The following is a 17,842-nucleotide window of genomic DNA, read 5'->3' on the forward strand; positions in this document are numbered from 1 at the left end:
TTATCAGGCACACGATGGAGTTACAGTACCTGTTAGTGTTGTCAAAGGCAAGACGGATTCAGTATCTGTAACATCAGATGTCTGGATAAAGCCATGTGGTGAAGGAACAATAAGTATCGTCTCATCATCAATTGTTGTTTGATGAACTTGCTCTTCTATGGTAGGAGACCCTAAATCCTAAGTAATAACAACAACAAAACAAGATTCTGTCTTATACTCCTTGTTTCCCTTAAGTCCCCAAACACATTTAGGCTTGAAAGGACTTTCAAATATTATCCTACTTTAAAGTTAGAATATAAAGAAATCAAAGTTAAGGTCTTAAGACAGACAAAAAACAATAAGAACCAATTCAGTGACAGGTACTGCTGTTTCACTGTGGGATGAGGTTCCTAAGCTGAAGCACGAAGATTTGTTACAAACCACCCACAGGAAGATGGTTTCCACAAACATTTCTCAATCTATTGGGGGGTGGTGAGGGAAAGGCTTCAGTGAGGAACCACGGGAAGAGCACAGAACTGCTGGATGAATGACACCTGTCAGGGAGAGATGTGTACTTTGAGTGTGTGTCTAAAAGAAAATAGGAAGGTTCTGAGGACATCTTTCCATAAACAATTTCTAGGCTTTTCCCAAACTGCAGGTTTGAGGCTTAAGGCTGTTTAAGTACAACTTACCTCAGTAACATAAGCCCGGGCTAATGGGGAGGGTTCGTCCTCTTGTTTAAGGTGGGTGTCAGAGATTTCTTCTTCTGTTCTGACCATAATACTATTCATCAGTTCTGTGCTATTTTGGTCACTGAATTTGGATATGTGAGCATCATTAAATGACGGCTCTACTGTAATCTTAGGCTGATGAATTTCATCTGGGAAAGTGTCTGCTTCTAGGGCATCTGGAGGCTCAGGAAAATCAGATGAGTGAATATCACTATCCACTGTTAGTTCCGCTTGGGATATGGAAGAGGCGATGTCCTCTGTGGCAACTGTCTGAATGATGACTCTTGGGGCGTGACACTGCACTGTGACGTCACTTGTGTTCAACAAATGTTCTGGCTATAGAATGTTAGCAAAAACAATCAGTGGCAAGATGAAAAAGTACATACCAGCCTAAAGTTATAGACAACAAATGACATTTACATGTGGTACCCTGATGTCCCCCTCCATGCCTCTCACCTCTGGATCTGCAGTGTTCTTACCATGTTCCTCTAGAATTCCTGTTTCTTGACCTACTGGGGCCTCTGTGCTCCTAAGAGCCCCTTTCCCCTAATGTACGTCCATCTCATGTACAGGAATGAGGGAGGTACCCCAGTGAAGGTGTAAAACATGCTCCTGAGACAACAGTGGTAGAAGAATAGTTTAAATCCATGGATTACAGTAGTATTGGCTCTTAATACTATGTATCAACTAATTCTGGTCCCTAACAGGTCCTGAAGTCTTGGAGCTCAAAATTTATCTCCCCCACTCCCCTCAAGTATGAGTTCTATCTCTGGTGACAATTTAGCCAGTCTTTTCTATAGAAACTAGAAAAATCAAGGAATTTATGTAAGATGACATACAGATAAAGCATGAACAATGATCTGTTCAGGAGAAGCAGGAGCGGCAGTTGCCAGGGTGACCGTGGGACTAGCAGTCAGAGTGACGGGAAGGCCTTGGCTTGAGCTTGTCTGAAGCAGGTAGGTGCCTGGAGTGCCAGTGGGCTGTAAATGGAAAGACTAAAGGAAAAAGAAAAATAAGGTCAACACAGGTGCATCATATCACTGCTCACTACGTCTAGCTTTACATCCAAAATGGGGACTTTACTAGCCACAAATGTACTTGATACCAATCATGAAGGTGCAAATAATAAAAAGCATAATATTCTGGACTACTTATGTGTTGTAAGTCATTTCTCAGCCTGCAGGTTTAACAGAGAGGTAAGGCCTTGATCCTGCTCTTCACACCCTGTGTGTCGATGGTCTGGTTTCAGCTCAATTTCAGTACAAGACACTGCCTCATAAACCACTGTTTCCAACGCAGTAACCCAGCACACCCTCTTTATCCTTTCTCTGTAGCACATAAAACCTAGCTGTCTCCCAGTTAAAAAGCTTCACATCTTTAAAAAGGCACTATGGCAGTGTTTACTTACTTGAATAGTTTTTCATAGTATAATTTTAGAAAATTTTTATGTTAGGAGAAAATGTACAGAAATAGCTATTAGTCTTTTGCTGAAAGAAAAAATTTCTAATTGAAAACTGCTTAACTGATAGTATGTTGAGATGTTTTATGGAAGTGTAACAAAACTACTGAACAGCAACACACGTTTCACAACCATAAGCTTCTCCCTGGTAATGTGAGTTTGGTTTACCCTAAAACTCTGAAGGAAGAACGTGGAGGTGAAGGTCATATATCCTGGTCTCTAATCCGACGTGGTCTTGTGGACTTCCTCCACAGCAGCTCCACTGGCTCCTGACTCACTGAATCTAGGTTTCTTAAACACGAAAGCAGGGATAATAACTACTTCTCACAGAAACGTTTGTTGAGGATTAGAAATGATTGTGATGGTGCCTGGCACACACATTGGGGATTCAACTCACCTCTCCCTCTCCCTCTTCATAAAAGTGAAAGCTGACTTTTTCTAAAGGTTGTATTTATTCATCACATATCATCAGGTGATAGAGTAAATACTTTATATGTACATGTATAAGCATTAAATGTATTTAAGTATATTAAAATATGCATATATGATATACATGTACATAAACTTTTCTTTCCTCAACCAATAGGAACTTTTTAAGTATATATTTGTTTATAACTTGATAAAAATATATAGCATGTACCCTATGTGTTAGCATTGTCATTTTCATCTATATAAGAAAAAGATGTTATTGGTTTATATCAGGTTGAAAATGAAAGACTAAAATTAATTATAAAAAGTAGAAGTCTGATTTATGTTGTCTTCTAACCAGCTGGCTTCCAAAATCTTGGATATAGTTACATTTAATGACAATCAGGTTAATTTTTATATTTCATTTGTTTATGTAATATTGCTAAAACTGATACCAACTGATCTTATACGTAATATGGCTATTTAAAGTAGTTACTCACTGGAAGAATCTCAAATGTCTGTAGTGTTCCACTGTTTAGTGTTATTGTTTCCGAATCAACAGTAGCAGCAGTGGAGTCTGCTGAAGCTGTGTAAGAACAAGGACAATAAATAAAACACTTTCTAAATTTCAATTTCCTTAGTGTATTCAATTAACTAGGAGGGCAATCTCATATTGAATAATTGGCCTGGAAACCCACAATCATTTAAATTTAAGAGATAAGAAATCTAATGGATCTGTCTGGGATGGCATAGGTAAGGGTCAGCAAACCATGACCCACGGCCGGATCCAGTTTTTATAAATGAAGTATTATAGTCAAGCCTGCTTGGTTATTATTTTCTGTAGTTGCTTTTGCACTACAAGGGCAGTTGAGCAGCTATGACAGAGACAAAATTTGCTAACCCTGGCATAGATCATAAAATATTTCTAATGTTAGTAAGAAAGAGGAATACACTAAGGCTAACAAGAACTTGATAAAATGCTAAGTTTTCCTGTACCTTTTGGTAAGAAGGTATAGATGTCTGGAATATAGAGATATCTGAGAACATGAGGCTTTAGTTCTAGTGACATCACTTCTGGCAATGTAAATCCAGGCAAATAACTTACTTTAATCCAAACTAATGTTCAGAGACTTAACTTGCCCTGTCTCATACAGTAGTTGTGAGGATCAAAAACATTAAATACATACAGTATTGTTTCAGATGACTGTACTGGGTAAATGAATAGCACTTTAGAGATCAGAGAGGTATGTCAACTGAAGCTCAGACTTCGTCATGTCTGCTCAAGGTTATACAGAACTACAGCAAACTAGAAGAAATGTGAGCTCTTTTGGTGCTTTCAGTCCCACTTGTAGGTACATCCATGTGGAAAATGATTTGAAATTGACTTCTAATGTATAATGTTTATTGTTTATTATATTCTGACTATATTCTGACTTAAACTTCTCAGTTTAAGAGAAATGCACTTAATTCCTGTTATTTCTCTGACTAGTTCATGGATTCTTAAGATCATACTTAGAATAATTTGATTTCAGATAAATAACCTAAATCAAAGGTAAGCAAATTATGGCTGGGGACAAATGTGGCTCAAGGCTAAGAATGGTTTTTACATTTTTAGAGGATTATGTAGAAACAAAAATAGAAAATTCCATAGAGATCTATCTGGCCTTGGCCTGCAAAGCCTAACATGTTTACTGTTCTGGCCCTAAACAGTCTGCATCCTTGACCTCTAATAAAGAAAGAAACAATCATGAGATTTTAGCTCAAATGCCAAGAATAATGGGTGTCTTGTAAAACTCTTACTGTACCCGTATTTCTTACTGGATGAAATAAAATTATTCTAATACTTAAAAAAAGCATGCTGTGAATGAATATTAAGGCACCATTTATAAAATGTTTGCTATTTTCCCAATAAGTATTATCAACCCAGTAGCCAAGGAAAATTATAACTTTCTCCATGCATAAATAATTTTTAGCCAACAGAATCTCTCTTATTTATGGTGGATTAGTAATTTCAGTTGCTTTGCAATTCTCAAGACTATAAAACAAAACAAGCAGGGTTAAAGAAAATAAATTCTTCACGTTTTACTATACTGGTAGAAAGCTAAAGCTAATAAGCACATTTAAATTAGAACTTTAAGAATAAGACAAGCATAATTAAACATCTGCCATGGAATTTCCAGAAATACAGTATTAATAATGCCAATTAAGTGGTCCAGAGATTCTCAAATGGGATCATAAAGTACATACAAAAACCTGCAAGTTGCCTGTATCTGTCATACTGACTGGAAAGCACCGTTTGGCATTTTATGGCTGACGTCAGGGGACCCTACACATCCTGCAGTGTGTAGGAGGACATCCTGCCAACAGAGAACCATTCAAAATGCCAATAATCCCTGGACTGAGAATAACACCCAGTGATTGAAAAACTCTAAGCAATGGCCTTTCTGTAGGCAAATAACATTGTGTAGGGGGAAAAAGTGAGATGATAATGAAAAAATAATATGGTTCTGAGATTTTTATCCTCATTCTTACTTTTCTGTCCCTCTATAATAGAAAGAAAGGTAGATCAACTTGGCTTAGATCTTAGAAAATAAATTTCTCTCCCTGTAACTCACTGGGTTCTCATCTCATTAAAGCACAAGAAGATGTCAGTCAGAGGCTAAGGGAAAGAGAAAGCTGAAAGTCACTCAGTTGTGTCTGACTCTTTGTGACCCTATGGACTGTAGCCCACCAGGCTCTTTGGTCCATGGAATTCTCCAGGCCAGAGTACTGGAGTGGGTAGCCATTCCCTTCTCCAGGGGATCTTCGCAACCCAGGAATCAAACCCAGGTTTCCCAAATCACAGGCAGATTTGTTTACCAATTGAGCCACCAGGGAAGCCTCTCAGTTTACACCAGAGAGGTAAACAAAACAATCCCTGTAGGAAACTGGGTCTTTACTCCCTAAAGAAAATCTTTTTCAACCTCATCAAAACCCATTTCTTTTACATTTCGCCTCAAATCCATTCCTCATTTGTATGTCTTCTGATGAATTACTACAAATGATGTGCCATCCTAGGGACTCTATGTCCTTGCTTAGCTGACAGTATTTTAAGTAGTTTTCTATTAACCATTTATTCTTTATAATATCTAGAAAGTAAGATGATTTAAAATGGTTTATAATGGCTGGGCAGTTGGTTATCAGTCTTTCCTGTCACACATTCATCCTTTGCAAACATCTATCAAGCTAATAAACATAAAATGCCTTAGATCCCCTTTAATTCATCAACTTGGATAAATTTCTGTCAAAATTCTAGAAGACTGAAAGGTGTCAGAGCCATTCACTAAATCACACAGGTCAAAGAGCAAGGAGTGCTGAGGTTACTTACAGACGTGGGTGATCTGGACAGGAATCTGTAGGGCTGTCATGGGGCTTGGAGAGATGGCAGCATTGTCTTCCAAGCGGGCAACTCTGATCTGAACATGCTGTACACTGGAATTGGAATTACTGTTTGGAACTCCAGGTCCTGATTTATTCTCCAAAAGCGTTGGGTTGTTTTTTTGATTTTCATGTAACTGTTTAAGACCTTTTATCAAGACTGAAGGGAGATGGGTAGACAAAAAGAACATTGATTCTCCGACAGACCACCATCTAAGCAGCAAGGGAGGTGGGGGGTAAGGAGGGAAAGTATTTGGAATAAATAGTTGTATATAGGATATGACATCTTACCAAAATAATAATAAAAATATTTAAAAACCATAACCTGTCTGGAAATTTTTGGAAACTTTTATCTATCAAAACAGAGTTTTAAAAAAATTCACAACCGAATATTGTTCTTGCCATCAAAGCTACATTAATAGCTATTGTAAGGAACATGGAAATAGAACATTTTCTATGTCTTAGGGCTTCTTGATAAAATTCTTATTTAGGAAGAAAGTGAAAGTGAAGTTGCTCAGTCATGCCCGACTCTTTGCGATCCCATGGACTGTAGCCCACCGGGCTCCTCAATCCATGGAATTTTCTAGGTAAGAGTACTGGAGTGGGTTGCCATTTCCTTCTCCAGGGGATCTTCCCAATCGGGGGAAGAAAAGTAACTTATTTTTATTCAGTAATGAATGCTGTACCCACCCCCTGCCCTGACTCAAATGGCACTTGACTGTTTTAGCCACTGCAGGAACAGTTGGCTGTCATCTAACTTACAACCCCAGAGTGGCAGCTGAGCTTTTCCCAACAGCAGTATGCAAACAACTTGAGCTCTTGTAAAGCCAGCTCCTCTACTAATCATGATAAACTATATCAGTCATCCCAGGTGATGCTGCATATGGCTGGGTTCCTGTTACATTAGTATTCCTTCCCGGTTATACTATAATTTTTAAAATGCAAAATAAATTTGTAACTGGGTATTTAGGGAAAAAAAATGGACATTTTCATCAAGCCAAATTCCTCAGCATTTAATTTTCCTTTGCAAAAATGAAGCTGGAGGATTATATCAGAGTAAATTTGATTACCTAAATCAAAGACTGTACTACCTGGTTCAGTGCCTAAGTACAGAGCAGATAGTGAATGTGAAAGTAAGCTATACTTTTAAGCAAACCTAAGATCTCTAGATTTACACAATAAATGAAATTACAAACTTACCAGCCTTTGTTCTACAAAATAAATCTCCACAGAATTTCTCTAAATAATGCAGTTAAGTAATCGAAATTAATTCACAAAAGTTGATTTAAATGTAATTTCTTAAATCTTTGTATGCAATGAAAACACATGTGAAATTTATTTCCTCTTCACAGTTTATGTGAGAAGAATGTGTGTAAATATGTGTAATTCCATCCTTGGTGCTTTGAGAATCACAAATCATATTAACTCTGCTCAAGGAAAGTTTGTTACCCAAAGAAACAGGACAGAGGTTGAAGTAAAAATCTACCACGATTCATCTCTCTTCAGCTGAGGCAAAGAACTTCTAACTGCTAATTCCTTGAGTACTAAATATGGTAAGATAAGGTCAGGACTTAAGGAGCAAATAATACATTACCAGGGAACGAAACATCCTTATGGTTTGCGATTTGCCTTTTGATGGTCCACCATTTACTTCGAAGCCACTGTGGTGAACGGACGCTGCTCCATCCCTCCGCTAACAGATCCCAGTTTATGTCATTTTCATCAGCTACATCAAGCTCTGCTATCCTATAGGTTACAAAATAAGCATCTGTTAGATGTTTGTTTCTCTGCAAGAATCCTCCTGACTACAGGTGATGGCACCGGCAGTAAAGGGAATGGCAGGGTGTGTCACTGAGATGCTAGGTACATGGGAAAGGATGGACTGCGGGAGTGCAGGCCTGCTTCCTGAGCTAAGAGCAAAGATGCACCACAGTGATAGCCTTTCGTTAATGGTACTACCAATATGCTGAACCATAAATATGGTCAGAACCAGAACTGTGAAGGAAAGGGAAGAGCTAAAGGTTAGAACAGAATAAAAACAGGTTTAGTTGTATAGTGTTCTATAATGTTTTGTAGTGTGTTATATAATGCTATTTCCTAGATCTAAGCTCTTCCACTTGTAAAATAAAATAACTTAGAAAAGAATAGGGCTTCCCTCGTAGCTCTACTGGTAAAGAATCTGCCTGCAATGCAGGAGAACCCGGTTCAATTCCTGGGTCGGAAAATCTGCTGGAGAAGGGATAGGCTACACACTCCAGGTGGCTTGGGTTTCCCTGATGGCTCAGGCTGAAGTAAAGAATCAGCCTGCAATGTGGGAGACCTGTGTTTGATCCCTGGATTGGGAAGATCCCCTGGAGAAGGGAACGGCTACCCACTCCAGTATTCTGGCCTGGAAAATTCCATGGACTCTATAGTCCATGGGGTTGCAAAGAGTTGGACGCGACTGAGCGACTTCACTTTCAAAAAAGAACTATAAAGAGGACTAGCTGGGGAAAAGCTGTATTAAAAATAAAACAAAGCAAAATGATAAAAAGATAAAACAATGCTTGAGCAGCAATCCCAAACCCCACAATTAACACAAAATAGTACAGCTAAATCTAGGGTTTAAATGGTCTATATGTTTTCTAGTTAACTGTCAGGATTTTGATTTTCAGTAGGGAGTAGCCATAAAAGTTCTTGCTGGTATTTTTGGCCACTGAGTCACTGAGTCTTAAACCAACTAATTTAACAATAAGCTTAGGATTATTATCTAAAAGCTATCTTTGGATATGTATGAAATGGAAGTGTCTAATTTGGTCCAATTTGAAGGTGGGAGATAACTAATGTGGGTTATCATATTAGCACAGTAGCCAAAGATTGAAGGGCATGGAGACTGACAGCCCTCTTACCCTCAACACGGTCCCTCTCGGCCAGGACTGAGGCACAGTGGTGGGACAGTGGAAAAGCTGCACTGCCGCGGCCTGTGCCACACCTGTTCTGCGGACAGAGGGAGGACTTCAGTCTCCACGCCTTCAATCTGGTACTTTGCACGAGCACTAAATCCACTAAAAGAGGAACAAACACAAAACAAAAAAGAACTCAATATGAAATAGTTAGGATTTTAAACAGTGGCTCTCTATGGAAAAGATGCTTTTCCAACATTAGGCATCTATGGAAACCAAAAGAGGAAAGTCAATCTAGACAGCCACGGCAGTTCTGCAGCTTTTGTCATGAGAAGATTTAGGACACAAACCTGAGGATGAGATTGATTTCATCTTCCTTGGTCCACTCGGTACCTCCACTCTGCTTCCAGTTCAGGTAGTTGAGCCACTTAGAACGACACTGCTTTTCTGAGCGAGTACCCACTCGTTCTGCCACAGCTGCCCAAGACACACCCTGTGTGACTATGTCACCTGGCTCGGTGCTTGTCAATTCATGCACCACCTCTGCAAGTCTCTTTTCTTCTTCTTCTGTCCACTTCCCTGAAAGGAGAGCATCCAGATGACCACTGCTAACTTTTTCTTATTTTGCAAATCAGATTCAGCACTGTATTTCAAAGCACTGATCGGAAGTATGCAGTAGTTGTCAGAATTATTTCTGAATGACATACGGAAAACCTGTATGTACCTACTAAGACAGTTACTAGCCCAGTAAGGTCCTTAGTGGGCTTCCAGGTGGCTCGGTGGTAAAGAGTCTGCCTGCAACACAGGATTGATCCTGTGTTGATCCCAGGTTGATCCCTGGGTTGGAAAGATCCCCTAGAGTAGAAAATGGCAACCCACTCCAGTATTCTTGCCTGGGAAATCCCAGGGACAGAGGAGACTGGCAGGCTATAGTTCATGGGGTCACAAACAGTTGGACACGACTTGGCGACTAGACAACAAAGGTTCTTAGTACTACAAATGAAAATATAGAATCCTAATAGAAAGCACCAACTGACTCTTTAAGGAAAGAAAAACTATCTAAAACATAGCTAGAAAGAATTATATTCTCTCAAGTTATACTGAGTCCTAACTGGGAAGTGTTCCATTGATGGCTTGATGGACACAAAAACTCATACTTTTTTCTTAGTCCCACCAAAGATTCCCTGCTGTGCAGAAGCGAAGTAGTAAGCTCAACAGAGACCTTTACTCACAGGAATGAATGAAGATGGACAAATAGAACAACACCTATGGCTTCCCACCCATTTCAATAAAAACAAAAACTTGGTTTATACCATTTCTTTTCCCAACTCCAAGCTGTGATAAAATACAAGTCTGAGACTGGTATTCACACATATTTCTATTTCAGTTTTTTTGAATCCATAAATCCACTAACAATATCACATGTTCCCTTTGGTCTTTTTCTTTAAAAAAGCTTAAGCAGAAAAATAGGGAAAAAAAAAGAGAGACTCTTTTAAAACTGTCTTCCACTCTGTTTCTATTTTCTTACTAGTAGCTGCAAATTTCAGAAAGGCTATGTGCTTGCCTTTCCGGGATTCATTCATTCAACTGCTAAGCACAGTTCTGGATACCAGAGATTCAAGACAAAGTTCCTGCTCTCCTATTTTAGCACGGCAAAAGAGTAAGGGGAAACTCAGACTGCCATCTCATGGTGTGGTCAAAAGACAAAACTCCTGATCCAAAACAATACATAGCAACAAGGAAAGGTAACAGGTACAGCCTTCCTTGGCAATCAAGGAATGCCATAATGTTTTTCCATATGCTCACAAAAGGGCTTCTATGCTCAATGACTTACATGAACCTCTGGGGTCCCACTGTAAACCTAAAGCTCCCATTTCTGCTTCATTCACTCACTACACAATAAGAGTTGGTGAAATTTATGTTTTCACTGCCTTAGAGGTAATAGTGCTGGTGGAGTGGTTAAGCAGGAAACATCCCTGATTCCACTTTAGGGGGCGAGGTCAAAAATATATTCCCTGGAAGCTCAAGCCTAGCTTGAGAACTAACTGAATTTACTTCTAATTGAAAGACTGAGCACAGGTTGTGGATCCTTCAGATAATTTGAGGGCTAAAAAGGGAACTATGAGATCATTTATTCTACCTTCATCATTTTACAGAGGAAACAGGTTCAGAAAGTTAAGTGAGAGTTGGTGGTGGAGCCTACACATTGCTGTTGGTCACAAAAATTAGGTTTAACAGTATCACCAATCAGTAATTTATATACATGAACTGGGTATCTGTGGTCTGGCCTGGGGACTGAAACACCAATCACATTTTTTTTCTATGGAAAAAGTTCTTCAGGTTTGAAATAGGCAAAATATGTATAGCCTTTGGAACACAGCTTCTTCCTAAGTTGGCACATGCCTGAACTAAAGGTTTTCATAAATATGAGTTGATAAGCTGTTGCCAACATCAGTTCAATAGTCAGACGGACTTAAATTAAAATTACTTCCTGCACATATACCTTAAAAGTACCTGTATAGGGCAAAAGAAGAGGTGGCAAGAATACACAGAAGAACTGTACAAAAAAGATCTTCACGACCCAGATAATCATGATGGTGTGATCACTCACCTAGAGCCAGACTGCCTGGAATGTGAAGTCAAGTGGGCCTTGGAAAGCATCACTACGAACAAAGCTACTGGAGGTGATGGAATTCCAGTTGAGCTATTTCAAATCCTGAAAGGTGATGCCATGAAAGTGCTGCACTCAATATGCCAGCAAATCTGGAAAATGCAGCAGTGGCCACAGGACTGGAAAAGGTCAGTTTTCATTCCAATCCCAAAGAAAGGCAATGCCAAAGAATGCTCAAACTACGGCACAATTGCACTGATCTCACACGCTAGTAAAGTAATGCTCAAAATTCTCCAAGCCAGGCTTCAGCAATACGTGAACCGTGAACTTCAGATGTTCAAGCTGGTTTTAGAAAAGGCAGAGGAACCAGAGATCAAATTGCCAACATCCGCTGGATCATCGAAAAAGCAAGAGAGTACCAGAAAAACATCTATTTCTGCTTTATTGACTACGCCAAAGCCTTTGACTGTGTGGATCACAATAAACTATGGAAAATTCTTAAAGGGATGGGAATACCAGACCATCTGACCTGTCTCTTGAGAAACCTGTATGCAGGTCAGGAAGCAACAGTTAGACCTGGACATGGAACAACAGACTGGTTCCAAATAGGAAAAGGAGTACGCCAAGGCTGTATATTGTCACCCTGCTTATATAACTTATATGCAGAATACAACATGAGAAATGCTGGGCTGGAAGAAACACAAGCTGGAATCAAGATTGCCAGAAGAAATATCAATAACCTCAGATATGTAGATGATACCACCCTTATGGCAGAAAGCGAAGAAGAACTAAAGAGCCTCTTGATGAAAGTGAAAGAGGAGCATGAAAAAGTTGGCTTAAAGCTCAACGTTCAGAAAACTAAGATCATGGCATCTGGTCCCATCACTTCATGGGAAACAGATGGGGAAACAGTGGAAACAGTGTCAGACTTTATCTATTTCTGGGGCTCCAAAATCACTGCAGATGGTGATTGCAGCCATGAAATTAAAAGACGCTTACTCCTTGGAAGGAAGGTTATGACCAACCTAGATAGCATATTAAAAAGCAGAGACATTACTTTGCCAACAAAGGTCCGTCTAGTCAAGGCTATGGTTTTTCCAGTGGTCATGTATGGATGTGAGAGTCGGATGGTGAAGAAAGCTGAGCGCCGAAGAATTGATGCTTTTCAACTGTGGTGTTGGAGAAGACTCTTGAGAGTCCCTTGGACTGCAAGGAGATCCAACCAGTCCATCCTAAAGGAGATCAGTTCTGGGTGTTCATTGGAAGGACTGATATTGAAGCTGAAACTCCAATACTTTGGCCACCTCATGCGAAGAGTTGACTCATTGGAAAAGACCCTAATGCTGGGAAGGATTGGGAGCAGGAGGAGAAGGGGACGACAGAGGATGAGATGGCTGGATGGCATCACCGACTCGATGGACACGGGTTTGGGTGGACTCTGGGAGTTGGTGATGGACAGGGAGGCCTGGTTTGCTGCAATTCATGGGGTTGCAGAGTTGGACATGACTGAGCGACTGAACTGAACTGATAGGAGAAAAGTACTTTCCCACCTGGAGCAGTTTTGAATTGCTACAAAATGGAAACATGCTAGACCTAAATAAACCTTTGAAGCTGAGGAAATGTGTCCCTATGAAAATATCACCTTACTACACAAAGCTCAAAAATAAAGGATTAGTTGGGTCTAGTTGAAAAGAAAGGGCACTAGAAGAAAAAATCTAAACTTCAACGAGTAATAAAGCTCTTTCCACAACAGAAGATAAGGAAGTATGTGAAGGGGCAGGAAGGCTGAATGGTGACAAAGAACAACAGTGGTGCTCACAGTACCTGTGTTGCAAGTGTCCTTCATCAGTCGGCACCGATCTTTGACGGAAGAGGCACTCCTTCCTAGCGCCGCCCCTATTGTTGCCCAGTCATTGCCATGCTTTATCCGGAGCCTAAAACAAGAGTCTGCCAATCAGCATTTGGTTCAACTGTTTTCTCCCTTTAATTTCATCATTTATTCTTCATTCTTCTTCTTCCCATTTGACTGGTTTGGAAGTGGTGGGCAGCAATACTTTGAGAGCCAAAGTTTGAAAGTGTGGCCTTTTTTTGGGGTCCACAGTTGTCTGTGGGTGAAAAAAAACAGGCAGCAATTGCCTTTTTCCTGGGTCAGAGAAGAAATAAGTAACTTGGATATGTGTTCAAAAAAGATCAAATTTCCCCTCAGGTTACTGACACAATCTCCCAGGCAATCCCCAGATTTTTCCCTTTTGAGTACTCCTAACAAGCTCTTCTCAGACACCTGAAAAATTTCACAAGTTCTTATTATTATAAACTGGATCAGCCTTTTTTTTTTCCTTTTATGATCAACACAATCCGTTAACCCAAACTTTATGGTCCTCAAATTATGTTTCCTACAAAATAAGACTGTATATAGTAGTCAGTCCAGACAGTCAGTGAAACATCTGCCAATTGTCAATCATTCTAAACTAAGCCATTAGCACAACCTTGGTGTTGATCCTGGTATGTAAGTTCCCCCAATTGAGTCTTCAGGTTACCAAGAATGGCCATCTAATCTCTTTTGTAACCCCTATTAGTGGTCTAAGGACAACAAGAGAAGACTGAATTTATGGACATGGCTACTCTGTGCAAGTAGAGATTTGATAAGGTCTTTATATGGTCAACTTTGCTTAACAGCAGGATTAAGTTATATCAGTCTACCAATAATCTCTTGACATTTTCAAAGTAAAATTTTAGAAAACACAAAATATTTAAAAAAGAAAATTAAAACTCAACTATCAGAATTAATGGGGAAAAAAAGTCAAACTTACTCCTTGAGCTTTTCAATTTCTTCGGGTGTATATCTAGAAATTTAAAGAAATTTTTAAAAGATCAATTAAACAAAGAATGCTAAAAGCCTTAATCAGAATTTCACTTAGGGAGCCAAAAGTTAATCACTTGGCATATTCATAATATTTTTAAAGTAACCAATTTCTAAGTAGATTAATAAAAATTAATGCTTTTTTTCCTTAAAAAAAAAAAAAACCCAACAAATATTTTAAACTATTAATAAAAGCACTGTAACAATTTTCTCTAGGAAAATTCAACATTTAAAATGTATTTTCTCCTATGCTGCCTAACACTTGTGTTATTTCAAGTTAGATTCAGGTACTCTAATACCATAGCTATTCTGAAAGATGATGACATGGTAAACTGGAGCTAAAAAGAAAATCTATGGTCAACTCTTACAAGTCACTGAAAAAGTTCAAGTTCTCTTTCTCTACCCACGCATGGACAACTGATATATTCTTGCTCCAAAGTCAAGACTTTTTTTAGTAGGAAGTACTCAACGTAACCACTGCAATGTTCTTTTTAAAAGCAGTATCTAATACGCCACACTACTACCATCTAAAAGTTCCAAAAAGAAATTTAAAATGTCAATAACACTATTATTATCATTGCATTGAAGATATGAAGGCTTCCTTTGGATATTCTCTATGACAGAAATCCATGCATTATATCCAGAAATTTAGGTATTTTCTGTTCTTTTATTAAAAAAAAAAAAAAAAGTCACTGACTGCCCTAGGAAATGTTATACTATAAAACTGAATAGGAAAAACATTACCAATGAATTTAAGAGTTTTTTTTACATCTCCTAAATTTTTAACTACTTTTATAATTTCTTTAACACTACTTTACTCAAAAGCAGATTTTGGTATCTTAATATTAACTGAGCGAAGTCTTAAATCAAACCTATATACGGTATTTTAGATTCTAATTTCTAAAAGACACCTTATTGTAATGAGGTTTCACCATATTTACAACATGTACCTGGAGAATAAAAATACTAACATCGCTCAACAGTGATTTGTAACTGTCTCCAATTAGGCTTTGATCATAATTTTAGTTAAAAAAATGATAGTTCCTTAAATATTTCCCATCTAAGTTACATGAAAACATGCAGTATTACAAGTTTTCATACTTTCCCACATGGTTTCTGTCATCGTACATGCGAAGCACTCTTCTATAAACTGCAAACAAAGGCCGGTTCAGACCCCATGCTATAGTCCTGTAGAAATCTTTTCTTTCGTCTTTTGACATCTCAAAGATGATTTCTGTAGCATCTTTTATTCCGCGTGCCTAAATGGGTACATTTCTTTGATTTAGGGATTTCTGATAAAATGCATATGGATATACTATGCTTTTTTAAAGATTTTTTAATGTTAAAATCAATGGCATTTAGAAAAATAAGGTATTGCTAATTCATTAAGTCAAACAAGAAATAATGATACTTAAATATTCCAAAAATAAGTTGTATATAATTCAATAAAGTCCTGCAAACCACTTTTAAAATTATAAAAAATTATATCTAAATAAAGTAGAAAAGGAAGGAGTCTTAAGAACAAAATTAATATAATCAAAAATAGAAAAGATAAGCAATGCTAAAAACTGTTTCTTTGAAAAGATCCACAAGACTAAATAAAAGACAAAAAGATAAACTTACAACAAACCTTAAAAAAAGAGCTTAGAGCCTAGAGATTTGATAGTTGAACCTCATGAAAATTTTATGGCTATAAATCTGAAAACTTTACAAATTCCTAGAAAAAGTCAACTTACCAACTGACTCAGGAAGAGAAAGAAAATCTAATAAGCACAGACCATGAAGAAAATTTAACCAGTTATTAATAATTTTCCCACAATGAAAACAGTAGGCCAAGATGACTTCACAAATAAATCCTACCGAACAATTAGGAGAAACATAATTCTGCATAATTCTGATTTTAAACTATCCTAAATATAAAAAGGGGGATAATTCCCCACTCATTTTATTAGACTAGCATAATCTTAAAAGCAAAACCAGACAAGGAGAGTTTCAGAAAAGATTTTTCAGGCCATTTCAGTTGTCAAAATAGATCACCTGAATCCTCAAAATCTTTTAGCACACTGAACCCAGTAATATATAAAAAGGTTAATACTCAATGCAAAAAGTAAGCTTATTCTAGGAATGAGTTTGTATTAATTTCACAAAAACTAGTAATTAATTACACAAGTAGACTTACAGGGAAAAAAGTAAAATTTCAATATGCATGGAAAGAGCAATCATAAAATCCAACATTCAAAAAGCATAAAGACTGTAATAATCATAAATGGAGTATAACCTTTAAATATTGTAAATCGCTATGTATACCCTAAACTTATATAATATTGTACACAAACTACACCCCACTTTTACAAAAGCATAAAGATTAGAAAAGAATCATTTACAGATGTTATACATGTAGAAACCCAAAAATCTATGAAAAAATTATTTAAGAGTACTTACAAGAATGCTGGTTACAAAGTTAACAAAGTCATTTGGATTTCTAGACAATGCTGATAAAAATCTTTAAAACTGTTCACTAATAATGGCATCAAAATTAGGACTAAATCTTAGGTAAATTATACAATTCCTTTATAAGGAAACATAAAACTATCAAGTGAAATTAAAGAAAGTGAAAGTGAAAGTGAAAATGAAGTTGCTCAGTCATGTCTGACTCTTTGCAACCTCGTGGACTGTAGCCTACCACGCTCCTCCATCCATGGGATTTTCCAGGCAAGAGTACTGGAGTGGGTTGCCATTTCCTTCTCCAGGGGATCTTCCCAACCCAGGGATCGAACCCGGGTCTCCCGCATTGTAGGCAGACGCTTTACCATTTGAGCCACCACAACGAAATTAAAGAGGAACTAACTAAAACAGAGCTATAAAATGCTCTTCGGTAGGAAGTCAGAATATTAAAAAGATGTTACTTCCTTTCATAAGACTGTTCTATGCATCTGTGTCTCTTTTTCTGTCTCGCATATAGGGTTATCGTTACCATCTTTCTAAATTCCATATATATGCATTAGTATACTGTATTGGTGTTTTTCTTTCTGGCTTACTTCACTCTGTATAATGGGCTCCAGTTTCATCCACCTCAATAGAACTGATTCAAATGTATTCTTTTTAATGGCTGAGTAATATTCCATTGTGCATATGTACCACAGCTTCCTTATCCATTCATCTGCTGATGGACATCTAGGTTGCTTCCATGTCCTGGCTATTATAAACAGTGCTGCGATGAACATTGGGGTACACATGTCTCTTTCAATTCTGGTTTCCTCGGTGTGTATGCCCAGCAGTGGGAATGCTGGGTCATATGGCAGTTCTATTCCCAGTTTTTTAAGGAATCTCCACACTGTTCTCCATAGTGGCTGTACTAGTTTGCATTCCCACCAACAGTGTAAGAGGGTTCCCTTTTCTCTACACCCTCTCCAGCATTTATTGCTTGCAGACTTTTGGATAGCAGCCATTCTGACTGGCGTGAAATGGTACCTGATTGTGGTTTTGATTTACATT

General features: G+C 38.1%; 1 protein-coding gene across 11 annotated transcripts in view; it reads right to left on the reverse strand.

Annotated features, from left to right (window-relative positions):
• DMTF1 (cyclin D binding myb like transcription factor 1) overlaps positions 1-17,842 on the reverse strand; it is a 47,898-nt gene that overhangs the window by 1,436 nt on the left and 28,620 nt on the right. For 7 of the 11 annotated variants that reach the window (XM_081536515.1, XM_081536519.1, XM_081536514.1 and 4 more), the window contains 10 exons: positions 15,449-15,606; positions 14,298-14,330; positions 13,312-13,421; positions 9,227-9,455; positions 7,589-7,740; positions 5,945-6,154; positions 3,078-3,163; positions 1,550-1,705; positions 672-1,046; positions 30-177 (listed from right to left, as the gene is read on the reverse strand). In XM_081536515.1, coding sequence (XP_081392641.1) covers positions 30-177; positions 672-1,046; positions 1,550-1,705; positions 3,078-3,163; positions 5,945-6,154; positions 7,589-7,740; positions 9,227-9,455; positions 13,312-13,421; positions 14,298-14,330; positions 15,449-15,606 — 1,657 coding nt within the window. The remainder of the gene's footprint in view (positions 1-29; positions 178-671; positions 1,047-1,549; positions 1,706-3,077; positions 3,164-5,944; positions 6,155-7,588; positions 7,741-9,226; positions 9,456-13,311; positions 13,422-14,297; positions 14,331-15,448; positions 15,607-17,842) is intronic. The other 4 variants (XM_081536521.1, XM_081536522.1, XM_081536525.1 and 1 more) reach the window with 1 other exon arrangement.

The sequence above is a fragment of the Giraffa tippelskirchi genome, chromosome 10, assembly GCF_054371585.1.
Source record: "Giraffa tippelskirchi isolate mGirTip1 chromosome 10, T2T-mGirTip1v1.2.pri, whole genome shotgun sequence".
NCBI classification, from domain to species: Eukaryota; Metazoa; Chordata; class Mammalia; order Artiodactyla; family Giraffidae; genus Giraffa; species Giraffa tippelskirchi.